This window comes from Sinocyclocheilus rhinocerous, unplaced genomic scaffold (genome assembly GCF_001515625.1).
Source record: "Sinocyclocheilus rhinocerous isolate Xijiao unplaced genomic scaffold, SAMN03320098_v1.1 scaffold1149, whole genome shotgun sequence".
Classification (NCBI taxonomy): Eukaryota; Metazoa; Chordata; class Actinopteri; order Cypriniformes; family Cyprinidae; genus Sinocyclocheilus; species Sinocyclocheilus rhinocerous.
In genome coordinates this window covers 894,790-910,957 of record NW_015664180.1, presented here as the reverse complement: position 1 = coordinate 910,957, position 16,168 = coordinate 894,790, and the positions used below count along the sequence as shown (strand labels likewise).

Sequence of the window (16,168 nt, the reverse complement as noted above, 5' to 3'; positions counted from 1 at the left end):
ATATTTATTATATATATAGGCATGTGTATATTAAAGAAAGATGTTACGTTTATATATTAAATATATATATTTATATATATATATATGATATAAATTATATGAATATAAATATATACATGTAAATATTTTAAAAATATATGCTGTGTGTGTATTTATATATACATAATAAATATACTCAATACACACACATATATATTATGTAAACAAAAACTTTTATTTTGGATGCGATTAATCGCGATTAGCCTAATCGTTTGTACAGCACTAAATGATTTAAAAAAATGATACAATTGTAAATATAAAATGTGATTAAAAATGTCATATTTTTAATTTAAAAATAAACTGTAAATGATTTATTTACAATTATTTTAAAAAATCTTATATTTTTACTTTAAAAACTTTTGTTAATTATCCAGTTTTACAAATGTCTTGAAAATGTTGTCAATTTAAGACATTAATTTAATGTGAATACATTAACATTGTCATATCCATCACCATGCTAAAATCTTCCGATAGTTGTCATGATTGAAATATATATACATCTAAAATGCAATTCAAAAAATATATTTTTATTTTTAAAAAATCTTAAATTTATCAGTTTTACAAATATCTTGAAAATGACATCTCAATTTAAGACACAAATTTAATGTGATTAATTAAACAAAAGCTATAAATATAAAACGTCATTATTATATTTGTACGAAATAATTTGTAAATTATTTATTTCTAATTATGTTAAAGTTATAAAATAATGCTAAAAATCACATTGTGAAATGTGTGTGTTACATAAAGGAAAGCCAGTCCTTGCCTCGTCACAGTAACAACAACAGTAACTCTGTCACCCGGGGCTGTTGACTGAATCCCTGTGTTTAGTCGCATGGTCTCTCTTAAAGATCCTCATTTAAGCGCATTATTCCACAGCAATAAATAACATCTGTCAGGCTTCTGAGGGGCCGAGGGAAGGAGTGTGAAAGATCAGAGGGCTGGCGTGAGTCAGGCTTGAGTCACAGGAGCGGTCAGTTCTGTGGGTGTTTTGGGTTGTCTTTCCTCTCTGGGGGCCTCACACGGCAGACTCGCCGTTCTCATGGATCCACAGCTTCCAGTTTTCACTAAGAAACAGTGCTTGAATATTATTAGGTTTGCCTAATATCATAAACCTCTCTGTTTAACGCACTCATTTATTGGGATGAATTATTTAAAATGATATTATAATTTTTTTTTTAAATGTTATAAAGTTTTGTAGCGATATAATGTAATTCATCTAAATTTAAGACACTAATTTAATGTGATTTTTTTTACATAAATTATAAATATAAAATGTTGAATTTATATTATAATGCAATTAATTTGCAATTAATTTTTATAGTTTATATTATAATGTAATTAATTTATACATGCATTAATACATAAGATAACTGTAAAAAAACAAACTTTTTTTTTATCTAAAAAAATCTTTTGGAAATTATTAAATTTTACAAATGGCTTTTTAAGTGGCATTTTAAGCGTACCGTAATTTCCACTGCTTGATTTCTTAGTTAAATTACACTCAAAAGTGTGATTAAAAACCAAAAGGACATTGCGACCTGCGTTGGGAATAAGAGAACATCGGTTCATTGTTCCGCAGGAAGTAGAGAAGGAAGTTTACCCACCATTCATTGCGCATCAATCCAGTACTATCTAAGTTTGAGTAAAATAAATGCAGTAAAAATCAGTCATCCCAAGCATTTTTATTGAGCTTAATTAGTCCCAGATGCGTTTTGTATGTGATTGTTTGTGTTCATGAAATGTTTTTATTTTTTAATGTAATGTAAAATTGCAAAACATGCACAAACTATATAGCCTATTTACAATTTAAGATCATCACTTTTTAACAAGATTATTTTAGATTTAAATAATGACTTTTATTATTTGATGTTTGTGGCCTTTATGCTTTAGTTATTTTCTGTATTTATTCATATTTTATCACTTGTTTTGATTTATGGTCCATATGATAGTTATATGCAACTGATAATTCATCTCAAAATCGACATTCACTCTTTCATCTGTTTTTTAAACCCTTTTATTTGTGATATAATTGCCTCATAAAGTGTGCGAAACATCACACAGTGCAACTACCAAGAACATGGTTAAATAAGGTAAAATACACATATAATATGACCAAATTATGTTTATTTTAGTGCTGTCAAACAATTAATCGTGATTAATCGCATCCAAAATAAAAGTTTTTGTTTACATGATATATGTGTGTGTACTGTGTATATTTATTATGTATAAATAAATACACACACATACAGCATATATTTTGTATTATGTATTTACATTTATATATTTATATTCATATAATTTATATGATATTATAAATATATTTAACATAACATTTTTTCTTAAATATATACATGCATGTGTGTGTGTTTATATATACACCAGCCGGCCTCCGTCGGCCAGCCTGATCTGGATGCTAGTGACAGGTTGAGAGCTGTCCACACTGATGGAAGCCGTAGCCTCAGCTTCACTGGCGGCCTGGTCCTGCGGGCTTCTCTGGAGCGACACCAACTCTGGAGTGGCACTGCGGAGGTTAGAGTGAAATAAGGACAGCAAAGTTTGAATAGTTCGGTCACCATATGGCAACTATATAACTTATAATGATGAAGCAATATGAAGATCACGGTGTACAATTAATTGTTGGATATTCAAAGCAGTCATGAATCTAAAAAAAGCCACTATTAACTTAAGTGCTATATGATTAAAAAAAATAAAATAAAATTGTGATATGAATCGTGAAGCCCTACTATTTCCCTATCGCTATTAACAGCAAACACACAGCACCAAACAGGAGGACACTAAAAGAGTCTGCGGCTTATAGGCAATAAACTATCGCCCCCTTGTGGTAAAACAGATACACCGAACGTAGAAAACAAGGCTTAAAAAGTTAATACTGCACATTGTTCACACTTGTGATGGGTAAAGATTGACTAATTAACCACCAATTTAAGTTAATTAAAAGTCAACAAGTTACGTTTCTATTATTTTCGTTTTAGATTTAATATTTTAGCAGTAGTTTTTTTTATTTTAGTTTTTAGATTATTGTAATTATTGTAAGAACAACAAGTGTCACAATTAACATCTGAAATCAAATTATCTGCTAGAAGCAATGCTCCTAACATTATGTATAATAATGTCTTTGTCAGGACTATAAAGTTCCATGCAAAAAATATTATAGAACAGTTTCACTACTGAAAGTGTAAACAGACCATGTCTAATCACTGTTAATATAAAACAAATTACCCTCTTAACTTCAGAAAAAAAAAAGGCATTGATTGGTTCATTCAGTCAATAAGTCTTCCTGTCTAACAATGAGGCATTAGCCAAACACACGTTTTAGTAAGAGAAACATTAATTAACATGTAATTAAGTACTTCAGCAGCCCTTAGCTCAGGAGGGAGAAGAAAATGAGAGGAATGAAGAAACAGTTTTCCAACCAGTGTTAATTTTGACAGCAAATTTTGATTTAGTTTTAGTCAAGTCTTTGGACTAAAATCCCATTTAGTTTTAGTCACATTTTAGTCATCTGAATTGTTTTTAGTCTTATTCTAGTTTTAGTCGACTAAATATCATATGACTTTAGTTGACTAAATCTACAGTAAATTTAGTCAACTAAAATCTAATGAGTTTAGTTACAGTGTAATGCATTTATTAGGCATTTCTCAAAAATTTCCAATCTCATTATGAATTCCCAGAGAAAACATCTGGTAATATGAATGATTTGAACATGCAATATAGACCCAGATTTCACTGCTTTGACACATAACATGTCTTTATCTCAAAATTAAATAAAACCACTTCTCAAAGAAACAAGAACATGGTCCTCTTTTGAAATACCAATGATTATATAATAGGCATTCTTTATAACAACTTGCATGCATTGACATATCATTTTTCAAGCAGACATTTATTTATATTAGTGCTGTCAAGTGATTAATTGCGATTAATCGCGTCCAAAATAAAAGTTTTTGTTTACATAATATATGTAGGTATACTGTGTATATTTATTATGTATATATAAATACACACACATATAGTATATATTTTGAAAATATTTACATATATATATATATTTATATTCATATAATTTATATGATATTATAAATATATTTAACATAACATTTTTTCTTAAATATATACATGCATGTGTGTGTGTTTATATATACATAATAAATGTACACAGTACACACACATATATCATGTAAACAAAAACTTTTATTTTGGATGCGATTAATCGCGATTAATCATTTGACAGCACTAGTTTATTTTAATATTAAACATCGCAACAGACATTCAACACTCAGTTTTGCATTTTCAAATTTGACAATTTAACAAATTAGTACAATGTGGACACAAATGAACTTAAAACGAGGAAACAAATGACTAAAATCTGGCCACAATATTTATTTTTTTCTGCATATTATGTGCGGGTCTGTGTATTTAAAGGGATAGTTCACCCAAAAATGCAGTCATCATTTACTCACCCTCAAGTTATTTCAAACCTGTATGACTTTCATTCTTCTGTTGAACACAAAAAAAAGATAGTTTGAAGAATTTTGGTAACCAAACAGTTGACGGTAGCCATTGGCTTCCATAGTATTTTTTTCCACACTGTGGAAGTCAATGGCTACCGTCAACTGTGCTCAACAGAAGAAACTCATACAGTTTTTGAACAACTTGAGGGGAGTAATAAATGATGATAGAATGTTCACTTCTGGGAAAAAAAAGAAAAAAACTACATCGGAGAGGAACATTGTGAGTAAACAATGGCTTAAATTTTCCGTTAATAACAATTTCGTTTCATTTTTAAGAAGATTATGGCTAAATACCCAGCTAAAATACAAACGTATTGTCCGCACACTGATGTAACTGCTCCATAAAAATAATTTATTGCGGCAGCATTTCGACCATCAGGTCTTCGTCAGGCACTAAATACCCAGCTAAACAAGTGTGTCTAGTAAGAATTATGGCCGAATTTAGGTGCCCATATCAACAATGAGTTTAAAAACACACACCCAAAAATAATTATTCAGGAAAGCTGAAGGACTCTGAAGCACATTTAGCGTTTCGCTAGAGATGCAGCTGCATGACGAGACGCTAAAGTAGTTTCTGCCATGAGATGTTCCATAGTCTCATGGAAATCACATTTTTGGACGTGTCAGTTCTCATTAAGTGTCATAATTTGAATATTTACAATAAAATTTCAAGAATGGTGAAACATCAGCTAGCATGAACACTAAACACTAGCGATTACAGAGAGCATATAATCATACTTTATGCCTTGGTTCACCCGCTGATGTCATTACCCCAGTCATGCTCTTTTAGCAAATGAGACTTTATGAAGATGATAAAACAGAGACGCATAACTTTCAGATGATGTATTAGACTCTTTTTTGCTTTTTATTGAAAATAATCCACCAATTGTGTTGGCCACAATATCTTATGTATGTTCCTAAAACGTACAATATGCAGGAAGTACGAGCATTCCGACAAACCCTATTTGACCCTTTCCATATGTTTGTAACCATAAAGCTTTATTATGAGCCCCAGGGCTAATGATACATAGTCTTGTTCCTCAATTCCCAATATTTTACCCTTAAAGCCCAAAGTATACATATGCTAGCCTATATGTACTTGTAGGCCTACACTAGTGTATGTAAAAACTAAAATATACTTTGGGTTTAATTAGAGGACATGTTCTGTTTTATAAGAACTGGAAACCCCAAAAATTGCCATAAATTCTTTAGAAAGATCTTTGTATTTAAATCTCTGACTTTGCTACATTAGCATATTTAAGAACAGTTAGAGACACTGTTGAGATCTGGATTGGAGAAGACACGTGTGTATAGAAAAAATCTCCATTTGCTCTCCATTTAATCTTTTGGCTGTCTAAAAAAATAGTTTTTCCAAAAGTAAGACTTTGGTTAATCTTCGGAACACAAATTCAGACTTTAGTGAAACCTGAGAGGTTTCTGTCCCTCCACTGAACCAAAACTTAGAAGATCTAAAAAGGTCATAAAGGCGTTGTAAAACAAATCCGTATGAACTGAGCTTGTGAACAGATACAATTGCTTTCTATGATGAACAGATTTAATTTAGGTTTTTATTTACCGTGTTTAGATATTTACTGTGCTCTATGTGTGTTCGTTTACATGTGAATGAAAGCTCAATTTAAACCCGTTTATCATATTACACAATCCGATCTCGTCACAATATTTGGATTAAACCGCTTGATTCATATGGATTTTTGGGTGAACTATCCCTTGAACTTGTAATGATTAATAGATCTTAGTCAGAGTGCCATATTTAATTTTTGACAGAAATGAAAACAAGGCTGTGAGCAACAGAAATACAGTGTGTTCATTGGATTGTACTGTTATTTAACAACATAGGCCTAGTTGTTCAGCTGACGAAATGTCTTTCTGGAAAAAAAAACTTTCAGCAAACAAAAACTCCATAAAACAGTTGTTGTGAGTTATGAAAATTACATGATCTAGGAGCTTTATACAGTGTGTTGCATTGTAAAGACTGCAGTCTTTCCTTCACAGCCTCATTTTCATCTGTGTTAAATTCAATATGGTGACTAACCTGGGGTGCATTTCCCAAAAGCATCGTTAGTTTACTATGGTCGTTAGTTCCATTGAACTATATTGGTAAGTACAGAACTTGCGACCATAGTTGCTTTTGGGAAACGCACCCCAGATTAAGGTCTGTTGTTCACCACAGACTAGTAATATGTGATAAAGTAAACTAAAGAAAAGCTAATGATTAAATCATGAATGTAAAATTAAAACAAATTATTTGAAAATCAAAACAATCAAGAAGAAATCTTTTGTTTGTTTACTTGCATATGAATGTGACCATTAACCGACATCAGAGAACTGTTAAAATGCGAATGTGTTGTTGAATTATGTGCATATGTAATCATGTAATCCATAAAAAAGTAACTGCATTCTAATTTTGCTTTTTAAAGCATAACATAATCTAATTTCAAGTAGGCTACTCAATTTTTGGAATCTGATTACATAATTCGGATTACATGTAATCAATTACTAGTTACTTAAAAAGGTGTCCTGTTCCTTTAAATATTGTGTGTAGTTTGCACACAAACACAATCCAAATTACAAAAAAAAAAAAAAGATATCAGACAGCAATACTACAAACCAAGCCGCATCATATTTCAAATTGTCAAACAAACCATCAATTATATGACTGGACATACAAAAAATGTAGCAATAAAACGCCTCAGATTCCCAATCTCGGAACACAAGCGTAAATTCTTACTTTAAAAACCTCAAAGTCATTCACGAAGGCCCGAGGCAATGTTAGCGTCTTTCCCATATCAGTCCCTGAGCCTAGTAAACACTGGAAGAGAGTGTGCGTTCCCCTTTAAGAGGCCCCCACCGTTCCCGACGCGGCGGGAGGCAGAACACATTCCTGGAACAGCGCGAGAGAGGGAAAAAAATCACCAGCGACCTGTTTCAAGTCCCCCCAATAGAAACTGTGCCTGATTTGTGGCCAATGTTGGAGATGTAAAAAAAAAAAAAGGGAGAGGGGAGGGAAAACACTAAAGGGGGTAGCTATGGAGATAGAACGTTTTCCTGGCTGCTTTCTTTGACAGGTGTTGAGTGGGGTAAAAGTCTTAAACAGAATCCAGCATGTACGCCAAAGGTAAAGGAGCTGTCGTCCCTTCTGATAATCAAGCGAGAGAAAAGTAAGTGAATCGCCCGCGCTTTAAAGAGTCTCGCCTTGCTCATTACGGACTCGCAACTTTCTAAAACTGCACGTACTATTGTTTGAAGGTGTATTTAGTGCGAACTTGCGCTCTGGAGTGATCGTCTCCGAGTCTTCTCAACTTTACAGCCGCTTTTAGCACTTTAATGCGTTGAGCTGTCCGTGCATTTTCGATTTTATTTAAGTTTTGGTGCGCACGTGAACACTTGAACTGTCCAATGCATCCAGTCCGAGTGATGTTGCATGCTCGCATCTCTCATTTAGAAGCTTGTGCATCTTTTGCATCAACATTACACGCCGTGCATCTGTTGTTTAAGAGTTACATTGCTGGATAAACGCATCCGAGCCTTTTTCTCCCGGTTTTCGGACATGTATTAAAGTTGTGGAGGTGTTTGGTAGCCGTTCGTATATGTTTGACCTGGTTTATTTCTTATTTAATTATATTTTTTGTCTCATCGCGTGTGTATTTGCATGTTTTGCCTTTAAATCTAACTGATAAATGAGTTCTTTTAGTAATTCCGACAAATTAATGCGTACATATTCCCGATATTTTGTGGTTTGTTGTAGCGCAAAGTACCGGTTTTTATGAAAACTGTTGTTGCTTCAAGTTTTGCTGACTTTTCCACACTGCGTATTGTAATATTTTATGGTAGTACATCACCATGTGATTTTTCCACTGTTGTGTACAATCTGTTGCCATAGAAACAACCTTACAAATCTTAAATGTAATAAAGTGACCTGTAATCATAAATCTGTCATATGGGGTCGAAGGTTACCGTGTCAGACTTGGAGACTATGATAGGACGTCTAGTATGGGAGTCTGAGATGATTTGCAGCAGTTTTGGAGATCTAACACACTTAGAAAGGAAGAATGTAAGGAAATATTGGCGGTCATAGCTAAACTGAATGAGAAGATGATGTATAGAAGATCAGCATCCAAGAGAAGTTGCTTACAAGACCGTATTTTGAGTTTTTTTGAGTTATTTTATCATTCAGATGTTATTGCTTTGAAACCACTCCTTTCAGTGTTTTCTGGTTGTTTTTGCGTGAAAAGCTTCCCAAAAAGTTGCATATAAACTAGGTGTTTTTTCCAAGAAACGTGCAATTAAGGGGCTAAAATGATCATTTTGACTCTTATACTGAACATGAAGTGGTGTGTTGGTCACACAGGTTATGCAAGGATGTAGACGGCTCCTCAAGTGTTGGTTAACACCGCAGGTTACCGTTTCATGTGTTCAAAGATGAGGTGTTGTGACCACACAGGCTTTGTTCTGTCGTTGGAGGTTAATAAATTTGTCAGCACTAGTCAAGCAAAGGTGCCATTAAACTTCTCAAGGAACTGATTTAGGATGTACTAACGAAGTTTAAACATCATTCATTGGCGTCCTTGGCAGGTGTGCTTGGAGAAACCACTTAAAAAAGTGAACTTGGAGGAATCTACGAAGTTTATTGCAGCATTGTTGACTTTGATTAGTTTCGAATGGATTTCAAAGCTTGAGTTCATCAAAGTTTAGCATCCACAGGTTCGATCTAGTTCCGCGAATCAGTTGGAATGCCACAAGAAATTGTGTGGTGTGTTTTTTGGAGTGGAAATTAATGAAAACAGATTCTGATCTAGGCCATCTCCTGTTTTCCCCCAACATTTTGAGCACTTCTCTGGGTTCCCCGAGTTTATTGGTGTGTCTAAGAGGCAGCGAGTAGGTCTGAATGCATGGTTTTGATTTCATCCAGATGGTTCAGCCTCCTTCATAGAGGTGTTTTCAGCAACATATAAAGGGAATCAAGCATGCACACAGAAACAGGACACAGTTGTTCTTATGAAGAGCGTCTGATTTGCTCTGTTTTGGATAAACGTTGCTCTCAGACGTGGATGAGAATCAATTAATTTTCCATATTGGATAGCTGAATGTATGGCTTTTCAAGTTTACTTTGAAGAGAGATGTTCTCTGTAATTATTTAGGGGCATATTTAATGATCGCTCTCAGTTGTAATGCGGAAATGTCTGTTTTGTGCGTACGTGTTTGGAAATCTTTTCTAAAAGAGCGCTCGCTCGGCTTTCATCAGAATAATTGAGATGGATTGCCTCATGAAAGTTTATCAACATTTTTTATTTAGCACTATTGCTTTGCGGAATTTTTCCTGTCAATCTTTGGTTATTATGAATGAAAGATCAGCTAAGTTGGGTCAAAAAGTACAAGGATGTGGAACAAGGCCACACCAACAATATTATGACAGCACTTTTTATGATGTCAGTGGAATGTCAGGCCACTTGTGATTGGTTTGCAAATCATTTATTGATAAAAAACGTCCATTGTGTTGCTCAGTTTGCTCACAAGTTGCATATAAGGCACTTATGTTCCATAGTTTTTTTTTTTTTTGGTAAATTTCTGGTTAAATGCTTTGAACAGAATATTTGATCAAAACAGTAGGGATATTGTTTAAGTTATAAGTGCTATATGCCGTTATTGTTTTTTTATTGCTATCTGCAGATTGTATTTACTTTTAGATTACACATTTTCATCATCTAGCAGTCACTTATTGTCAATGTTTAATTTCACTAATGATTTATAATTTAATAACATTGTTAATTGTAATCTTTAGTAAATAACAAAATATTTTTAATAATAGCTATTTGTTAGTATTTTCATGCCCAATTTTGCTTAAAATCACTGTTTTTATAGTCTATTGTTAATTTATTATAAAATTTAATATCAGCCATTTATTGACCAATCATTTCCAGCTTATTGGTATCGGCCAGAATTATAAAATTGGTGCATCCCTACAATTTTGCTATTTTGCAAATGCCAGCATGGTTGTTTTCGACATTCACTGAAGAAATTTAATTTTAACTCAGAAATTGCTAGTACACGTTCTAATTAATTACAAAGAAACAGCAAATAGCACATTGAATTAAATTAAAATTTTTAAGGATAAAGACTGAAATTGTATTTTCTTATACAACGCACTCCAATAATCTTTGTTTTTGTTTACAACTTAAAAAAAAATTTTTTTTTACAGTGTGTCATCATCCTCAAAAAACTACTCCAGGTAAAAGAAAATGTTTAATACAGGTTTCTGATTGGCTTTTATGTCAAAGTTGGGTCCTGAGGTGAAACTAAAGACTCCCTGATGCATAATATGCCTTAAAACTTCACTTCTAAACTTCAGCCACCATTTGTAGCTCTCCTCACATGCTGTGCGTCTTCACACGAGACCCTGCAGCTAAATTATTGAAATGGAGACAGCAAAGTTCATTAGTCAACTGTGTGCGCTTAAGCTAGCTAAACTTGGCTCTGCCTCTTTTATGTATAAACGGAGTCTTGACTGGGAGCCTCGGGCGAGATGTCAAGATGTGTTCTCAGGTTAAGTCAGGAGAGCTCATCATGATGAGACTGGACACACAGCGAGCCGCCATGCCTGAATGGCAGAGCAAAAGCAGAACCTCGTCAGATATGCCTGTCCATCATCGGCGTATCGACATCAACGCAGCCGTTCGTACGCCGCTGTCAAGGTCTAAATTATCCCTGCTGCGCGGCTCTCACAAGCAGGCGTGTGAAAGTGATAGCCCTCGACTGGTCTTACGGAGTCATTAATCTAAATATTAAGTCAATAGGTCCGCCTTCCTATTGCACCTCGAGCTGTTGTATTGCATGAGGATTAGTCGAACGCACACTGAGCTTCACAGCCTGTTGATCCTCCACCTGCGGTCTCGCTATTAGTCGAAATACCGATATGTTCCTCTGTCAGTATGACAAAAAGCGTTCCCCGAAGCCCACTGTAGATGAAGTCCTTCTCAATAATGCATCAGGCCGAGAGCAGGAACCCATCATCAACCTGCAGAAGCTCCTCAGATCATCCAGAGCTTACAATGAAAATTTCATCCGGCCACTCGTGGGAATCTCTGTTTGATCCATCTCAACGCCAGTTGGGTTCATATGAGCTGACTTGCGCTGTCAAGTACATGACTCCGTCTAGAGGTCAGGTTTTCAATAAACCAATTAATGTAGGGCTTTGCATGCAAACTACATCTTTGAAATTGGCTAGCCAGTGGAATGCCTGAAAAAAATAGTTGACTAGTCTTAAGGCCCATTCACACCAAGAAGATAAAAAAGTCCGGTTTTAAAAATTGTTCCAATTATATGAGAATAGAGAAGTTCACACCACAACTATAATGATAACGGCATTGAGGAACAATATTGTTGGAATCACTTTCAGAATAATTTTTTTTCTAGCTGATGAAAGATAAAAACATTGACAGCCAATCAGAATCCACTCGACTTTAAAAAGCTTGAGCATTTAGTATGGCAGATGGCAAAACTGTGGCGTGCTTATAGTAAACAGAACATTATGGTCTGATGGTGTGGACACTAATATAGTTATCGTCATGGTTATCGTTATTAAAAACCTGGAGCATTTAAAGTGGCAACCGAAAAAAACTGCAGCATTACACTTATTGTTAATCGTCTGTGGATGTGGATGCTAAAAAAAGTAAATATATTAATGCAGCAAGTGACAAAACTGCAGTGCACGCTTGTAATAAACAGAATGTTATCGTCCGTTGTTGTGGACGCTGATGTAGTTATTGTTCTTAAAAATCTTGAGCATTTAAAGGATTAGTTCACTTCCAGAATAAAAATGTCCTGTTAATTTACTCACTCTCATGTCATCCAAGATGTTCATGTCTTTCGTTATTCAGTCGAAAATAAATTAAGGTTTTGATAAAATTAAGGTTTGAAGGTCCAAATTTCAGTTTCAGTGCAGCTTCAAAGCGTAATCACATTGGAAAAGTCACGCGTGGTTAGTTCTTCGCCTGTGTACTTCGGTTCAAAAAGGTAGGTTAGGCCAAAAAACTCATTTTCTCCTCCAACTTCAGAATCACCCAACATTGTTGTTTTACCTTTTTTTGTAAAGGGCATTTGACTTTCGTTGCACGTTGGCTTTGTAAACACTGGGTCATTACTTCCGTTATCGGTATTGTTATCGTTCTTAAAAAGCTCAAGCATTTAAAGCAGCAGACGACAAAACTGCAGTGTGCACTTATATTAAACAACGCTATTGTCTGTTGATGTGAACGCAATTATAGTTAACGTTCTTAAAAAGCTGGAGCATTTAAAGCGGCAGGCAACAAAACTGCATTGCGCACTTATAATAAAGAGTGTTATCGTCTGTTGATGTGGACGCCATTATAGTTATCGGTATAATTATTGTTCTTGAAATGCTTGAGCATTTAAAAAAAACTGGTGACAAAACTGCAGCATGTGCTTATAATAAACAAAGTGTTATCGTCCATTGATGTGGATGCTAATATAGTTATCATTGTAGTTATCGTTCTTGGTGTGAATGGGCCTTTAAAGGGGTCATATGATGCGATTTCAAGTTTTCCCTTCTCTTTGGAGTGTTACAATCTGTTCGTTAATAGATAAGATCCATAAAGTTGCAAAGACTAAAGTCACAAACCCAAAGAGATATTCTTAATAAAAGTTAAGTCTCGTCCACGCCCTCCTAAAACGGCTCAGCACACCTCGCTTTTCAGACCGATGAGCTTTGTAAAAATCGACGCGTTTCAGAAAGGCGAGGCATAGAGGAGAAACAATAATATACAGTATGTGGAAAATAATGTGTTTTTTTAACCTTAAACCGCATAAACACATTTAATTACACCAAATACACAAAATAATGTTCTTTTTAGCAACATCATATGACCCCTTTAACTGGGGATCCCGATGGGATGCTCATGTAAGATGGATTTTGTGTGACAGATTGAGTTTTTTGACGTTTGCGGCTATATGTTCAAAAAAGATATGATGTAGTCGCTCAAAAAGATTGTTTAAATTCTAATTGAAGCCCCGTTGCTAAAAATCTCGGAATTAATAAAGATTTTGATTTGTTCATCTAGGTGTTTTCTTCCAAGTTGAGGAAGTCCATAATTTTGGGAATGACGTGAATGGGTGGGCGTTAATGGTCTTCTGAGGTCAGTCTGTCAGGCAGTTGATGGACGTGGGTGTTCGTGAACTCATCACATCACTGTGTGCTTCCGTCACATTGCTGGAAGAACCTGCGCAAATGTTCTGTGGTTTTGAGAAAATGAAGTGTGACATGAGTTCCGCACCATACTTAAGACTATGAATTTCCATTTTTCTAAATGTTAAAAATGAGCGTAATTAAATTCGAAGCAAAACTCTGAAATCTTTTCCTGCATTGCACAAAAGTACAACTTTGTTGACAGCTGTATATACTTGAGGGGAGCTCCTAAAATGAGAACGTCTGATGAAACACCAAGAAATAATTCAGACGTTTGAGGGGAAAATGAGTCCTTGGTATTTGATCCTTGAAGCTGTTCTTCTGGAGATGCTCTTTAAATAGTATTGGGGAGTGTTCAATGTGGAAAGATAATGCATTTTTGTTAGGGCTGTCAATTTTACAATTTTTGATTAAATTAGTTACAGTAATTAAATTAATCGGATCAATATTTGGTGAAAAATATGAAGACATTTACATTTGATTACATTTAGATTAGTTTAATATACATTACAAAGTGGCTCTTAGAAACATTGATTTAATTGCTCTGATGGTTGGAAAACTCCAAACTCTAAATATTAATTTATTTATGATTCAGAGTAATTATGAGATTTTTTATTTTTGTAATTTATGTTTATTTAATTAACTAAATCACATTTTTAATTTTTTTAATAGGCTAACTGCACCAGATTACTTAATTTAATCTTGATTAATTGAAAGCTCTAATTTTTATTTGTTTAATAAAGGCTACTTTCAATTTAGCAGCTAAATTTCAAAATGTGCTATGAGGAATCCATGTTTTGAGTGTATGCATGTTCTTTACTGATATTTACTTCACTAATTCAAAATCAGTTAAAAATGAAAAGTAGTGTTTATTTCATTAAAAATATATATTTACCAGCTAGGCTATATGGTATTATGTTTGTTAATATGTATGCTAATATTAATATGCAAATATACATACATACTAACATTCAAAATATTTTTTTTCTATTTTAATAGATTTTACTCCACTGTCATATGAGCACCAAATCAGCATATTTCTAAAGTATCAAGAAAAAACATTTCTTATTATTATCAATGTTGAAAAAATTTGCTGTTTAATATTTTATCTATTTATTTATAATTTTTTTGTGGAAACCATACATTTTTTTTCAGGATTTATCAGTGAATGGAACAGCATTTATTAAAAAAAATAAATATTTTGTTGCATAATAAAAGTATTTACTGTCACTTATGATCAATTAAATGTATCCTTGCTAAATTAAGGTATTAATAAAAAAAATTTTTACTGACCACAAACTTTTGAATGGTAGTGTATATATTTGTTGTGGTATCAATCGGTGTAAATAAATTTGACTTGTATTGATATTGATTTCATAAACTTGGTCAGACTTTAGTGTCAGAAATGAATGCTCCTTACCTCAAATCTCAGATTTCAACCAATTTTTACCAGCCTGCATTTCCAAGAATGCTTTGCAACTAAGCACCTGTGAGGTTTCAACATGCACCAAAGTTAATTGCTGCAATGTGTTTGCTTGTCCATCTAGAATGGGAGAGCCTGTGGAACTGCATTTTTCTCACTTGAAGTTTGGGAACAACCCAAAACAAACAATTTATAGAACTAACTGAGATTTACAATGCCTTTTTCCTCTTTTGTCTTGCAGGTTAGCTTTATATGTGTATGAGTACTTGCTGCATGTTGGCGCACAGAAATCGGCACAGACCTTCCTGTCAGAGGTAAGTGGTCTTGCACAATCTACTTTCCCCAACAAACAGTTGTTATTGTGTACTCAGAAAAAACTAATATTAATTCAAGCCAGGTTTGAGGGCAGAAATTAATACTTTTTGGTTGAGACTCAATTTGTTGTACGTTTTATTCATATTGATCAATCAATTCCAATTGCTTTGTTTCAGCAAATATGAAGTTACTTTTTGTAATATAGAGGGAATTTAGTTTCTCATTACAACACTCTTAAACTCTGATATCTGATATTGTTTCTCCAAAGCGTCCTGCATTTATCTGCTAAATAAAAGTGTCATTGCTATGATATTAGGCCTACATAATGTGTCACCAGTGTTTCTAAAAATCAGTTTGAGCCCACTGAGGGGGCGCAATCACAGCATTAACATTTGTGCGGCTACTACTAGCATGGTAAAGTGGATTGTCGTTACGGTTTTGTGAAGCGGTGCAGCTTCTGCTGTAGATGTGTCAGTGCTGTTCTCACTATATGAATGTTATATAGAGCTTGAGTACACTACATGTCTGGAGTGGAGGTGATGCCACCACTTGTGTTTAGATTCGCTCTTAAACACGACTGCGTGTTAAAAGTCTGATTTAACGTTGGCCTCGGTGGGAATAGGTGCAATTGGTTTG

General features: G+C 34.1%; 1 protein-coding gene across 2 annotated transcripts in view; it reads left to right on the top strand.

Moving 5' to 3' along the window:
- The first annotated feature begins 7,697 nt into the window (after positions 1 to 7,697).
- LOC107729707 (single-stranded DNA-binding protein 3-like) overlaps positions 7,698 to 16,168 on the top strand; it is a 62,212-nt gene continuing 53,741 nt past the window's right edge. For both annotated transcript variants that reach the window (XM_016540376.1, XM_016540377.1), the window contains exons 1-2: positions 7,698 to 7,753; positions 15,459 to 15,531. In XM_016540376.1, coding sequence (XP_016395862.1) covers positions 7,698 to 7,753; positions 15,459 to 15,531 — 129 coding nt within the window. The remainder of the gene's footprint in view (positions 7,754 to 15,458; positions 15,532 to 16,168) is intronic.